The 14430-nt window shown below is 40.3% G+C and overlaps 1 protein-coding gene across 50 annotated transcripts in view; it reads left to right on the top strand.

Moving 5' to 3' along the window:
* Positions 1-14430, top strand: part of SOX5 (SRY-box transcription factor 5) — a 732238-nt gene that overhangs the window by 710400 nt on the left and 7408 nt on the right. For all 50 annotated transcript variants that reach the window (XR_010466374.1, XM_065031395.1, XM_065031486.1 and 47 more), the window contains 3 exons: positions 4975-5083; positions 5978-6151; positions 12501-12717. Coding sequence is in view for 49 of the 50 variants with exons in the window: in XM_065031395.1 (XP_064887467.1) it covers positions 4975-5083; positions 5978-6151; positions 12501-12717 (500 nt within the window). In the remaining variant the exon portion in view is untranslated. The remainder of the gene's footprint in view (positions 1-4974; positions 5084-5977; positions 6152-12500; positions 12718-14430) is intronic.

The raw sequence follows: 14430 nt of genomic DNA on the forward strand, positions 1-14430 counted from the left end.
TCCATCACTATCTTTGTAATTCTTAGGTACAAGAATTGATGAGCGAGTTTCTCCTTGCAGTCCATCTGTAACTGTGTTTGGCTCTCTCCAGCTACTCGACACTTATTTTTTTTGCCTGGCCTTTCAGTTCCCTTGGAATAAGAAAAGCAGGGATGTGAAGAGATGTACCTGAACACTCCTCTGGTGTTCTGCACTGGTTGTATCTCTGCAGGCATCAGACTGAGAGGAAAAATATTCACATCAGGGGAAATGGGAGTAGGGTTAGGGGAGTAGAAAAGTGACGACTGGACTGCCTCAGTAAAACCGCTAACCTTGAATTATGCAATCGGAAAAACAGCTCTTGCCAAAATACAATTCTAACGGAGTTCAGAGTGCTGTCAGTGTTTGCCAGATACCCCAGCCAAAAGGATGTCTCGAAGAGGGGGAGGAGGGATCGGTTGACATATGCCCAGCATTCACAGGATTCTGGAAGAACTGCGGAGTCCTCCAGGAGCGGGGGTGTGCGCCTGGTCTCAGGTGCACCCTGAGCGTTGGCACCACGATCCAGCACAAGGCAGGAGCAGCAAGGTCAGAGGCCAGTAGGCAAATATGTCAGAATGTCTTTATTTCTCAAACCTTCCAAGGTTTGGCTTCACGTTTGTATAGTAGTGGGAGGAGTTCTGGCAAACATTATCAGGCTGTTCTACATATGTTTTGACTCTTCTTGTTTTATGTTTCTTCTCTGAAAGAAACTGCAACCAAGTTCTTGTCATTTTTAGATCAATGTTTTGTTAAACTATGACAGCTATCCATGACGGAGAGCCAAGGAACTTTTGCAGCTGACCACAAAACTGAGTCTGACTTGCGGTGCTTAGTCATTTTTTATGTATTTTTTTTCTACATGACACATTCCATGTGTGTATGTGTTTTTCATTGTTCTTTTAAATATAATTAGAACATTGGTAGGAGCTGTGGTACAAATCAGTCTTCTCCAGCAGATTACTTTCTTTGATTAATAAAGCTTTAGAAACGTCTCATCACGTTGTGGCTGTTGATGAAACCTCTGTGGTTATACTTTGAACAATTGTGCTATTGTGGGATTGATTGCGCTCTACAATATCATCTTCTCCGGTTTGCCCATTACAATTTTAAATGATCCAGACAACAGAGCTCTCACTGCCACAACAGAGAGTCTCTCCTACAATCCAACAGAAATTACTATTAAGATAGTTTTTCCCAACCTCTGCCGAAGTTCTTCATAGAGGAAAAAGATTTGGGGGCCTGATCCAAAATTCAGAAATTTAGAAGAAAAAGAGTCACTTCATCATCAGCAAGAGATCCCTGTGTTTCTTCTCCTACAAGAGCAGAAGCATACCATACCATTTTTTTTCATGGCTTCGTGCAGTGTGATTTTTAGCAGGTCTTACAAACAGCTCTTTGCACCGCTTCCCTGGGTCTGGACCAAGCCTTGCCTGTTCTTCCCGGCAGTGTTGGTTCTAGGCTGCAGTTGATGCCACTCTGCATTGCTCATGGGTTGAATAGCATTTTACACCTTTGGAGTGTGAGGCAAGTCTGAAATGAAGGCATTATCACTCTGGTTGTTTTCTTGTAGCTTTAAAAACCTGTAAGTATGTACGATTTCATCAGCTGAACTTTACATTTCTTTCTGTGCCCAGCAAGACAATTAGATGTAGATCCTGATACAATGATAAAATAAGTTTAATGCTCAGTCCTGCATAGTGTGCAGCGATGTACCAGTGCCCCTGAACTCTAGTGCTGTATCCAAACTGCTTTGTTAAAAGTGTGTTGCTGAACCCAACATGCACATACTCCACTTATTATCGCTGGATGGTACCACAGCTTGCTGCTGTTTACACAACTAATCCAACACAGCAGAGTGGTGGTGGTTTTAAGAATGTGTAATTTGCTATTGAATTAAGTTAATGATGATAAATAGATCTTCTTTTTCTATAAACTTGAAACCACTGTGGATCTCTTGTCTGAAGTTCATAAATAGGTTCTGTGAGAGGAGGCTGGGCTAGTAATGCCGGCAGGTTGCCAGTTTATTTGGGGAAGAAAATAGTTTTTGCTTTGTTTCTTCAAAGCTTCTATAAATACTTTCTTCATCAACTGAAAGACTCTGTAGGAAAGGTAAGAGATCCAACAAAAAAGCAGTAAGTCATCAACTGCATGCTTTCAAGCAAAACAATACAGGAATGCTGCTTAGCCCCTTTCAAATATTTTGTAATTATAAAAGCATTTCTCTACATCAGGATTGGGGAAAATTCACTGCCGTGTGTTTAACGGGAAGAGCGTAGGACAGGAAATCAGAATGTTCCTTATGTATAGTCAGGCTTTTGCATCCTGCCAGGGTGTCACTGATCTCTTTCTGCTCTTCTAATGCTGTTGCAAGAGGCTTAGGAAAGAGCAGGCCTTAGGCTTACTCTTGCCTGAGTACTTTTTAAACTCAAACATTTCTAAACATTGACACAGAGAAGTACAACCGGCTGTTTTGACATCTGCTGCTTCAAGAGCAATAGCGTGCAGAAGTTCTTTTTAACTGCCACCTTACCATTGCTGACTCAGTTATTAATTGATACATTGCCATTGTGTATGTTTAAGTAGCGGGGAGCAAATCATCACCATGTTAGAATGGGGTCTGCCTGCTCACCCATGTTTCAGCTCTCTGGAGAGCCACCTTCAAGCACTGTGCCACTCTGGCATCCCTCCACAGCCCCTCTTCGTCATCTCGCTTCGTCTCCTGTGACTGTACCTCAAAACGCAAAGCTTTGCCCAAGATGGATAGCGGCAGAGCATCTGTAGTCTTGTTGAGTCGAGCTCTGATAAACGAGCCGTACCCAGTGTGTACCTCGCAGGCAGCGTGCCCAAGTGTTCACTGACCTTAAGACTCAATCAGATCATGTCGGCAGAGCGCGGTTCTCAATGTAACTGCCTCTGACTTCAGCAGCTGCGTTTACTGCATAAAGAAAAAGCTGTTAAGCCTGTGCCCTTTGCACTCTCAGCTCTGTTTCTCTAAGAGGTTTATACATGATTCAAGAAAAGTCTGCAACAGAATAACTCTTCTCCCCCATAATATACCCAACAAGAGGAGATGTTGTTTTATATTTTTAGGTTGGTGGCAGCATTTTTAAATTATTTCTGACATAAAAGTTTTTGAACTCTATCATTATGAAGTTGACAGTAAATACTTTTTTTTTTTGAGGAAAAAACATTGACTTGCATTGTATGTCTGAGATCCATTTGGAAGAGATACAAAGTCAACGTATTTCTGACCTTCTGTCTGCTGACAGGCTGCTTTGGAAATGAGAGCTGAGTTAAAACCGATAGATCAAAGAGTTTGGTAAAGCTAAATGCCTGAATAGTTCAGGTGCTTATTCAAAGCTTCTCCAAGCTTTCTGGATCTCCTGTGCCTGGAAGTGTTGCAGAAACCCTTTTGCTTGTGATAGGCTGGCTCTGCTGTACGAGCTTTTCTTGCAAAAACCAAGCGGATAACTCATCTTGCACAATTTCGGTGGTGATGTGTCTGGTTATAGACTGAGGACCAGGAGTGCAAAAGGGATCCACAATAAAAGGGAATGTGAGGAGAAGGCAAGTTAACCTTGTGTTCCCTAAGCTATGCGAGTGTACAAAGTTGAGCAGATTAGCCTCCTTTATCACTCTCTCAAGAAAATCTTTGTGAAATGAATTACCTGAATTTGAACTGTACTTTGAATTGCAGATGCAGGGACATCACATTGCAAGAAGCATTTCTGTATTTGTATTGTTCTCCTTCTGTTTTCTTCTATAATGCAATTCAGTGACATTATTAGGCTACATGGAATAGTTGTAAAGTCTCCTGTTGCCATGTGAAATCTGAAAGTTTTTTTAGTTTGTTGATCTTTTACAGTCATCAGGAGTAGAATAGAGGAACAAAACAGCACTCTCTCTTTCAGGAAGAAGCTCAAAAGAATTTTTTCAACTGGAGCCACTTTATTATCATGCCATATCATGTCATTTTCCTAGCTTTGCAAAAGGCACAGTGCCTAACATTTTGAAATGTCAGTATTGCTTTCCTGAAAGATTTATTTTTAAACATATGATTGTCAGGAAGATAGAATGTTTATGAGTAAAATTCACTGGGAAAACAGAAACAGTTGGAAAATGGAACACCTTTGTATTTGTAAAGTCAAACAATTCAGGGGCAAGCAAGGTGTTTTGAAGAGAACATTGGAATTAATGGCCCTGGCACGTTGTTCTGGCAATGTCTTTAGACACCGCTGCAAGCCTGACAGATTAATTGGCAGCACGCACTAGCCTGTTGCAATCCAGGGTTCACAGATAGTTCTGACTAGATGAATGACGGACAGGGTGTTAGTGGGGTTGGGCAAAACAGTCCAGACAGGAACACAAACTACTGCCCAAGTATCGTGCTTAATTCAGGCTGACTCTTCCCCAAGGCCTGAATAAGGTTGAACTACAGGGTTGTTTTTTGGTTTTTTGCGTTTTGTTTTTTTTTTTCTCCCAATGGGCTGCTTCCTAAAATACTGCCTTAAAAAAAAAAAATGGCAAAGCCACTCATGTCCTTGCACTTTGATTGCAAGCTGGAAATAGAGCAAAACAATAAATACATTGCAAAAGAACATGTATCATCTGAACTTCCAGTCCAGCTTTGCAGTCCCAGGGACATAGAGACTTGAAGTATTCTTCAGATGTGCAGCCAATTTTGTCATGCCTAACTAAACCAATCTTTTCAACACTATGAAGTTTGCTCATCACTAGCTAGCAAGCGTGTTCTAAAAACCACTTGGTAGAGTCTGCAACCATATCCCTTCCAGAAAAAATATTGTTACGTACTCTTAAATACTTGGCTCAGTAAACTGTTGTGAATGAATTGTTTTCCAGCTTCCCTATCAACCTTCTAAATTACCTATGAACTTTAGAGTTACAATGCATAATTATTTTACTGATCCAAATCTCATCGTCTTGCCCATACAGGACAAAACAACACTGGAGACCCTGACTCAGCAACTGGCAGTAAAACAGAGCGAAGACGGGAAGTTTAGCCACGCAATAATGGATTTCAACATGAGTGGAGATTCTGACGGTCAGTACGGCTTACCCTTAATTCCAGGTTTGTGTGTACATGTCAATGGCATCTGGAGGAGAATCCCAGTGCTTTGGAGGCCTATGAGGAATGAGAGCGGTTAGCAATAAGTGGCTACGAAAGAAGGTGGGAAAAAATGAGTCATCCTGTGATGTTTTAAGTCTGGAGGTGATTTTTAGCCTTCTGTCCAGTGCACTTCTCAAGGCTGGACCAAGAATGTATTTCTGATGGTAAAAGGGAATAAGGGGGCAAATAGATGTGAGATAAACGAAATCACACAGTGAGTCCATAGACCTGACCATCCATAGACAATGCATGCTCTGCATCTGTAGGAACTTTCTTGGTTTGATGAAGCAAGTGTACCATTCATTTCTTTCTCTGCTGTTGCTTATGTTGTTGTGGAGGGGTCAGCACAAGACCAGGCAGATATGTAAATGTTCACTTGCTAGTCAGAGACTAGCTTAAGAGGAAATGCCTGATGTTGCCATGTATCACTCCCTACCCATCACAAAAAGGTAAAAGATAGGTAACACAATGTGACCAGCATTCTGTAAGCAAAAAAGGAAGTAAAAAGAAAATCTAGCATTGATAAGTGTTGATTTTCTGTTGTTAAGTAGTAAAAGATGTTTTAGAAAAGCTATTCAATGCTTTTTGTTGAAAAAAACAATTGAAACTCTTCATTAAGTCTATACTATGTGATACTAAGTCAGTAGAATAACTAAAAACTAGACAATGTACAATATGTGGTATTTCCTACTGCTTCAGCTAAAAAGAAGAAACACAATTAACGTATCGTGAACACTGACTCATTGAATGTTCAGCACCTGACATAGGTTACTGATGGCAGAGGAAGCTGCATAACGAAACACAAGCTGGGAATGTTTTTCTTTTTAGGAAGCGCAGGAGTTTCAGAGTCTCGAATTTATCGGGAATCCAGAGGACGTGGTAGCAATGAGCCCCATATCAAGCGCCCAATGAATGCATTCATGGTGTGGGCTAAAGATGAACGGAGGAAGATCCTTCAAGCCTTTCCTGACATGCACAACTCGAATATCAGCAAGATACTAGGTAAGAAGGATACAGAGCACTGTCCTTTCAGTAGCAAAACTCAAAAAACTTTTGACTGAATGGAGCTGAGCACCGTACACAACAGAATGACCGTGTCTAGATCATCTATTTTGCTATTTAATGACTGCATCAAGGACAACAGCAATAAGAGCTTCCACCATACTGCCCAGTTGTATAAATTAACCATAACCCAAAATGTTCTTGTGTCTTGTAATTATTGAGATTGTGTGGTGGTTTTGGTGCAAAAACATGGACTGAACAGACAAAACCAGTTAATTTCATTAAGCTGTTGAAGAAGCACAAAATGACTGCTATCATTTATTTGCCCACATATTTTGTGTAACTACATTCTATGGGGAAGCACACCACAGTATTTGATTTGTGCCATAGCCCTTCCTGTTCAAACACATGGCCATAGGGAAAAGATCCTAAAATAGATCTTTTTATTTTATACACTGACAGTTTTAAAAGATTTTTATTATGTTTCTGTTACATTAAATTTCTTTTTAGTACATGATCTCTATCACAAGCTGCTTTTATTCTAAATATTCTGAAAAAGAATGCTGAAACCTAAAAAAGAAACATCAGAACTAATTTCCATATCCTCTTCACATCTCAAGCGATTTTTGTCCTGAACATCATCTAGTGAATTTCATGACATAGTCTTCCAGTGTTTCACTACTTGCTCAAATTCCCAGGACCATGTTCTGTCCTAAGATATTCCCCTGTGACAAACTGAATGGTAGAGGTGAATAATGAGGATCTCTAGGCCAATTAATTACTCTTCTGCAGAAAAAACAAACAAACAAAATCTGTGACCAAATCAGAGGACCAAATCAGAGATGTGGTATAGATGTTGTATATCTACTGATAAAGACTTCGTTACAAGACCTAAATGTCCCACCGACCAGTGGATAGAAGCTTAAGGAAGGAGCACATTGAACTGGGCTGCAGATCTCATTGGTTTTGCAGACAACTGGAGGGATGCAGCGCAGTTGCAATGGCAGCACTAACCAGCTGCAGCGTTGGGAAAGATGTTAAGTTTAAACTGGACAGAGGTTTGAAGTTTGGCATGATTAGAATGGTATTATGAAAAGTTAGCAGGGGCCAAGTGGAAATGAGATAAAATTGGTTGGAGAGGCAGAATGTATTGGCTGTGGACGGCAGATGTGATAATATTAACCCATGATTAAAAGGGTGGTACAAGATGATTAGATTAGTTATGGGAACAGGATTAGAAGGCTAAATTGGTTGTGTTGATGGTAAAATAACCTTATACTGGTTAAAAGGGATTATACTGGTCAGAGGTGTACAGTGTGATTAGACTGAGGACAGGGCAGTAATAGTTTTGGTCTGTTTCTAAATTGAGAGTAGACCTGGGTAAACCTGTTTTTAAATAATCAGCTTCAGAAATCTACAAGATCATTCTGAATGGCCCTTTTCATATAGAAAGTACAAAGAGACCTTGATGTTTTCCCTCTTAACTGATTGTTTTGGATAACAACCTCCGACAGCACGCTGCTAATTCATTCTGCTTAAAACAGGCGCTTGAGCCGGGCTGACATTTTACGCAGTCTCTGGGGATCCTGGTTGACATTTTAAAGGGCTTCTAAGCATTTTATAATACCCTAAAATCTGGTTTTAATAAGCCATTCTGCTGAAATTGTTAACATAAGGAATCACCTTTTACTATTTGGCGCTAGATCAGGCAGATATGGGGACATCTTTTTCTGATTAGATATACAGTAGTTGGAGTAAAATGTGCAAATTCATTACAGATCCTGTTGAGGTGACAGACAGTGTAGCTGACTCCAAACTCTTTCTGTTTTGCTGCCAGATATGGGGAAAAAGGAAGGTCTGAAGCAGTAGGAGATGATGTTTCTGTTTCTTTCCAGCATCACATTTAATTTTTTTATTCCACCTATACAATGGGGAGGGATGTCCTGACATCTTCTTTCTTGACAGAAGTGTGACAAAGGTCTTCCCTCAATTGCAAAAGGCCAGTCTTTTGAAGTCAGCAGGGAGCTCTCTGTTAACCGGCACAGGGTGAGCAACTAGAGGCTTACAGTTCAACCAGGTATTAGGGTCTCTTCGTTAGAAAGCCACAATTTTTCCTTACCATTTTTTTAGCAGCACTGTTACACATTGAGGTCAGAGAGCTTGTTGTCATGAGGAGTAGCTTAGATAGAGTTGTCACCAATCAAGGACCATTTTTATAGTAAAATGAGAGGAGATGCCCTTCCCAGCACTAGAATTCTCTAGGGATTATGTTTGACACTGTGGTATTATGTTTTAAGCATAAAAATTAGATACATGGATTTGTCACTAAATTCATCTGTGCATACGTTTGTCATCCATCTGTTCATTGCAACTTAAACTTGTGGATAATTATTTTTTTTTAGTAAATTGTTAAAAAAGTGCTAAAATGGGTCTGCTGGACCCTATCAATTTAATAATGCATTGTTTAGATATTTTTGTAAATATTTTAATTAATTTCACTGAGAAATCTACATAGAAATATTAGGGAGGGATGACGTTAGATAGTACCTTCAGAAGTTCTCTCACGTACGTGTATGTGTGTGAATACATACCTGTACACATACCTATACATTATGTAAGTATGCGTGTGTATTTTTTGAACATAAAGTGACCCCGATCCAGATACTGAGGTTAAAAATGTTAGTCTAATGGACTAAAAGATAGGCAATATTACGAACAGCTGAAAAATCTTGTCAGAGAAACTCGGCCTAAAATCAGCAGTAAGCCCACCTAGGGCATGCACGTGTGTGCCCAAGCACAAGTGCCAGGACACACATGTGGGCATCTCTTTTCTGCCCTGGGCTCAAATATTAATATCTACCCCTCTACCACCATCTTCACAGTCACTGTATGGGCACAGCTTTAAATGCCCTCGCTCACTTTAGGGGTAGGAGCCATGTTTGGTGCTGCAAAGTCTTAGCATTTCCTCGTTTATTTTCTAAATGCTTCAACCACCAGATCAAGAAGGATTGTGCAAGAGTCCTGCTTGTCGTTAGGTATTCATCCAGGGAGGGGAACGGGTTCTGGTTTTCATAGTCAAGGAGAAAAGCCCTGTACACAGATGGTGAGCAGAAAGCTCACTCCACTGGAGAGTATGATTCTTCCCCAAAAAAAGAAAGATTTTTCAGGATTCTTAGGTCACACTTTCCTTGGGCTTGGGACTATGCTTAGGTACACATTCCTGCCTGTGTGTGCTTATAGAGAATCTAAAACAATGGCAGATTACAATATAGTTCATCCAAACACAAGGTATTTTTAAGCAGGTTTAGTATTTTGATTGACGATACTCATTCACAGCTTAGCTTGCCTGAGGGTGCAATTTCAGAGATCAGAGTCATATATTCTTCAAACTTTCAAAATTTCAGACCAATTAGAGAGTTGGTTGGATTTTCTATATTACTAAAAAATACAGGAAAATTATAAAATGTATAAAACAAGGGTTTATCATCAGAAAATGTGCCCTTCTTAAAAAATTTATTTTGACAGCATTGTTTGTTTAATTATTTATGATACTTCAAAACATACTAGTAAATTATATTTAGTATATTTTGTAAAATCAGTAAAGTCGTAGTAAGAGAAGGTATCAGTGCAGAAGGCAGCTATTAAAAATTTGCTAGGAAGAGGGGTGAGACTGCCAGGGTTTTTGTTGTATTGAGTTTGTAGCTTAGGAAAGGAAAACATAACGAATGACATTTATGTATAAATATTGTATGTGTAACTGTATGTACAAATATTATGCATCAAGATTTCAGTTTTTATGGCCCTGATCCTGCAAAGACTTATGTGTTTCCCTTACTTCACCCGCTATTTACAGCTCTTTTCACATAAGGGGGCAGGAATCTGCCTGCCCAGATCTGACTGTAGGATTGCAGCAAGTGAGCTAGTACAATGAAAGAGGAATTGTGCTGGGATATAACATTTTCACTGCAATTTCACAACATCTGATTTTAATTTCTACCTTTCTGTCTGTCCACCTGTCTCAGAATATATCCAAGTTCCTACACTGCATGTTCCCTCATAGCACGTAAAGCAAATGTCAAGATTTGCTTAAAGTTTGTGAGATTTTCAGCTTTGTTATTCATAAATAAAACTGATTCATCAGCAGGAAATGAGGCAGGGGCAGTTCTTCAAAGCCACTGGGATAACAGCATGTCTGTGATTGTTAGACTCAAGAATTGGACTAACTTTCATGATTTTCTTCATATTATAAAACGTCAGTGTGTCTACGAGCTAGAATCTGAGAGCAGACCTGCATCTGGGCATCTTCCAGCTCATACGCTTTACCCTGAATTCTTAACATTGTTCAACACAAACCCTATCTATGTTACCATCTTATTAGTAGGTGTTCAACGTTTTGGCAGCTTCCACATGTTTATCACTGTGTCATTCTGCCCAAAATCTAGGGGGTACTGTGCATGGTGTCACTTTTTTTAGCCACTCTCTTTGCCAGAAAAAGCTTGGAATAATTTCTCTGCAGGAGACAAAACCGCTGAGCAGGATTCTGGCCACAGAGGTTTGCTGCCCTGCATAACACAGAGCCCTGGCCACAGGTGTCCAGACCAGCTACTACCTCTGTGTGCCATATTAAGTGCCATGCAGGAGTTTTAGTCCAAATCCTAGAAACTATCTAGTCACACTAAATGGTGTTGCGCCTGAGTGAAAGTCATTAAATTGCTTCCCATTCCAACAGTAGCTGGAGGATGTCTGCATGTTACATGTTGCAAACATCATGAAAAACTATGGTTTTGACTCCAAGGTAATGTTTTCTAAGAAAGGGAAGTTCATTGCTCCTCATCAGAACAAAGACGTCCCATTATTTACAGAGCAGTTATCTCTAGGTGTAAGGTCAGGCTGTACCAGCCTATTAGCCCTTTGCTCCAGAAGCCCAGGCTGCAGCTTGGAATAAAGATTCAAAGAACAGTGGGGAAAATGGAGTCAATAATTAGAGGGGGCCTTTCTAGAAGGAATCAAACGGTGTTCTTTCCTGGGAAACGATAACCACACTCTCTATATTGCAAGTCTTGGGGGCACAGTGAGCTAACACCAGCCTGAGTAATATTCGTGAGCTAAGTACAGTATGAGTAACCATAAAAAAATGAAGAACAAGAGGAAGTCAAGTATGACATATGAGATTATGAACCCATTAAATTGAGAAACTATCAAACTTATTTCTCCAATGGGAAAATTGTCTATTTTCCAATAAACTTTTCCTTCTAGGCCACATGTTTCACAGCTTGGACCATTCCTGTTGTTTGAAATATATCTTACCCCGAAGCACTTCTGTAGTTCATGGAAAAATAAAATAGGATAACTGATTCAAGAAATTTTACTTTCTGCTCTCATATGATGTCGTTTAAGAAATATTGATTTATAAATTTCAGGAAGTATTTAAAAACAATTTTGAAGGCTTTATTATTTCCCTCACTCAAATATCCACACTAACATAGGCCAAGTGTCAGAAACAAGGCTCCAGCAATCACGCCATAATGCATCTCTGTGGAGAGGTGTGCCAGTGTCCCAGCGCCCTTCTCGTCATGACACATGCTAAATTCTTTTCAGTTGGAGCTGGCAGTGTTCACCAGGACTTGGTCTCGGAGTTAAAACCCCACTGAGACATATGGGATAGTTTATAGCTTTTAGAGGCATTGCCTCAGGGTCTTTGCAGGTTCCTGTACCCAGCAGTGTTACATTTACGACCAGTTCGTATTCTGCTTTACGGAAACCCGGCAGCTAGAAAAGATACGTTATTTGTCATGAAAGAATAAGCTGTAGACAGATGTGTATCCAGAGTTTATGCCTTGATCCAGCTGTGGTGGTGGAGCAGAGCAACTAGATCCCAGCACATGAAAGTGCTGCCTCCTCTAGAACAGGAGGTTAAAACAAGCCCGTAGCCAGAGGGGACTGCAGGGGGCTTAGCACAGCAAACTCTGGGAGTCTAAAGGATCTTTATCCAGTCCGCTAAAACACCCCACCTTGATTTCTAAAACAGTGTCAGGGATTACTCATTATCAGAGTGATGGTTTTACTTCCCACCTGAAAGACACTATAATGTAGATAAGTTTCAGTGAATTTTCAAGTCAAAACTTCCAGTATTATCTCTCTCTGCCTCTTGGCCATACCCAAGAGGTTTACCGGTCACATACAAACAAGACTTGACCCCTGTCTAGAAGCTCTGACAGATTGCCAGCCCAAAGCAATATGACCGTAGGTATCTTGTTCTGGGTGACCTACTTGTTTCTCTGCCTTTCAGTGTTTGTGGATGAGTAGAATCTCATTTATCTTTTCTTTTTTTTTTTCTTTTTTGTGACAGGCTCTCGCTGGAAAGCTATGACAAACCTAGAGAAGCAGCCATACTATGAGGAACAGGCCCGACTCAGCAAACAGCACCTGGAGAAATACCCAGACTACAAATACAAGCCAAGGCCGAAGCGTACCTGCCTTGTAGATGGCAAAAAATTACGCATTGGCGAGTACAAGGCGATCATGCGCAACAGACGCCAGGAGATGAGGCAGTATTTTAATGTTGGGTATGGGACCTTAAAAACTACCATTCATTATTTATCTATCAATTTATTTATTTATTTTATTGGCAAGAACATTATATATTGCTAATAGAATATGAAACTTATACTTTAAAACAACGTGTTCCAGGGGGAAATTAGGCAGTTAGGGATTATTTTGTTGGCTCTGCTATATGCTCATCTTACACCTTCAGCCAACTGTTTCATTTTCCACTCTGATCATGCAACAGAAGAAAAAAAGGCTTAAGATTTTCCAATGAAATGTAAGTCTTCTAATAAAGCTTTATAAATATTACTTTATTATAGGACCTTAGAGGGTGTATCTGTATGAATCTATGGTAGTGCCTCTTGATCTGAAAGCCAAAAATACAAGTTTGCATTTAGTATGATCTATGACAAGCGGTGTGCAAAAGGACTGCTGCACCTACTGAACTTGAACTGGAATATGGGCTTTGTTCAGTTAATTCATATCAGTTGTGAAGTCATCTGCATTGTGCATCATGACAGCATTTGTCATACTAGGGAACGTCTTCCAATTCAGTAAGCAAAATCCTTTGTGTTGAGTATAAATTTCAAGAAGGCTGGTCCTGGTAAACAGCTAATAGATCAGCTTGATATGATTAGATTAAAATCTGCCTTGAAAACTAGCATGTATTTTCCATCTGCAGATACTCCTTTCTTTTGGCTACAGCAGATCAAAAGAATTGTCAGTAATCAAATATTCTGCAATATTTCTGTATTCACTCCAGAAAATCAAGAGCTACACAGTGGCCTTAAAAAAAGCAAATGAGGAACAAGAATGACTCTCCGAAGTAATGGAATCTGTGCTCTGTTTCGTCTGAATTTGGAATCGTTTTAGTATTAACTGAGTTGCGCATCTCTCTAGTTCCTAGCTAGAAGTAGCAATAAAGGAGAGAATATCTGTCTATCAACTGCTAAGTGTCATCAGACTGTGTTTTAAACAGCTACAGTGTGCATTGTTATAATAAGCTGCTCAGCGGAGAAATTTGAGCTGCTTAACCCTGTGGCGCTGGCAGGTCCAGTGATCCCAGTGGTAAGCACTGAAACAAACACAGGGAAGTCAGCCAACATTTGGCATCAAGAGATTAAAAAAAGAGGAGGGAGCCTTCTGGAAAAAGAATAGGTGGCAACAGAGCCCCCAAAACACTGCTTATCTGGTTAACATGCATGCTTCATCATGGGAAACAAAATTAACCTTGTAACATTCAGCATGTGATTTAGCTTTCCAAACAAGGCTGACATTGAAATCAAGACATTTCAGGAGATAATTTGCACTGGGGCAGTAGAGCAGAGAAGCTGAGGTAAAATCTTTATGGAAGTTACTGGCAAGGCGGCCAGTGTCTGCAACGAGGTCAGTGTTTGATGTTGGCAGTCACAGCACCACAGTTGCATCCCTGTTTTTTGTTCTCCATCTGCTGCATTACCTGGTACAGGTCATTTAGGGCTAAACTTCTAAATACCAGTCCGGCCCCTGCTTAGGCACCAAAATAAGTGATTGGGTTTTCAAGATCTGTGGCTGTGCCAGCTGCTGGGGAATGCTGAAAGCCTGTCTGAAGGCGTCACAATGAGAAGGACTGAGCGTTTTTTGCAACTCTTGTTCTTAATTCTTCTGTATCTCAGTGTCCTCATCTATAATGGTGGTAGGGTAAGCTCACCTCACTGGACTGCTGAGAGCCCTAATACATTAGTGTCCGAGGG

Source organism: Columba livia, chromosome 1, assembly GCF_036013475.1.
Source record: "Columba livia isolate bColLiv1 breed racing homer chromosome 1, bColLiv1.pat.W.v2, whole genome shotgun sequence".
NCBI classification, from domain to species: Eukaryota; Metazoa; Chordata; class Aves; order Columbiformes; family Columbidae; genus Columba; species Columba livia.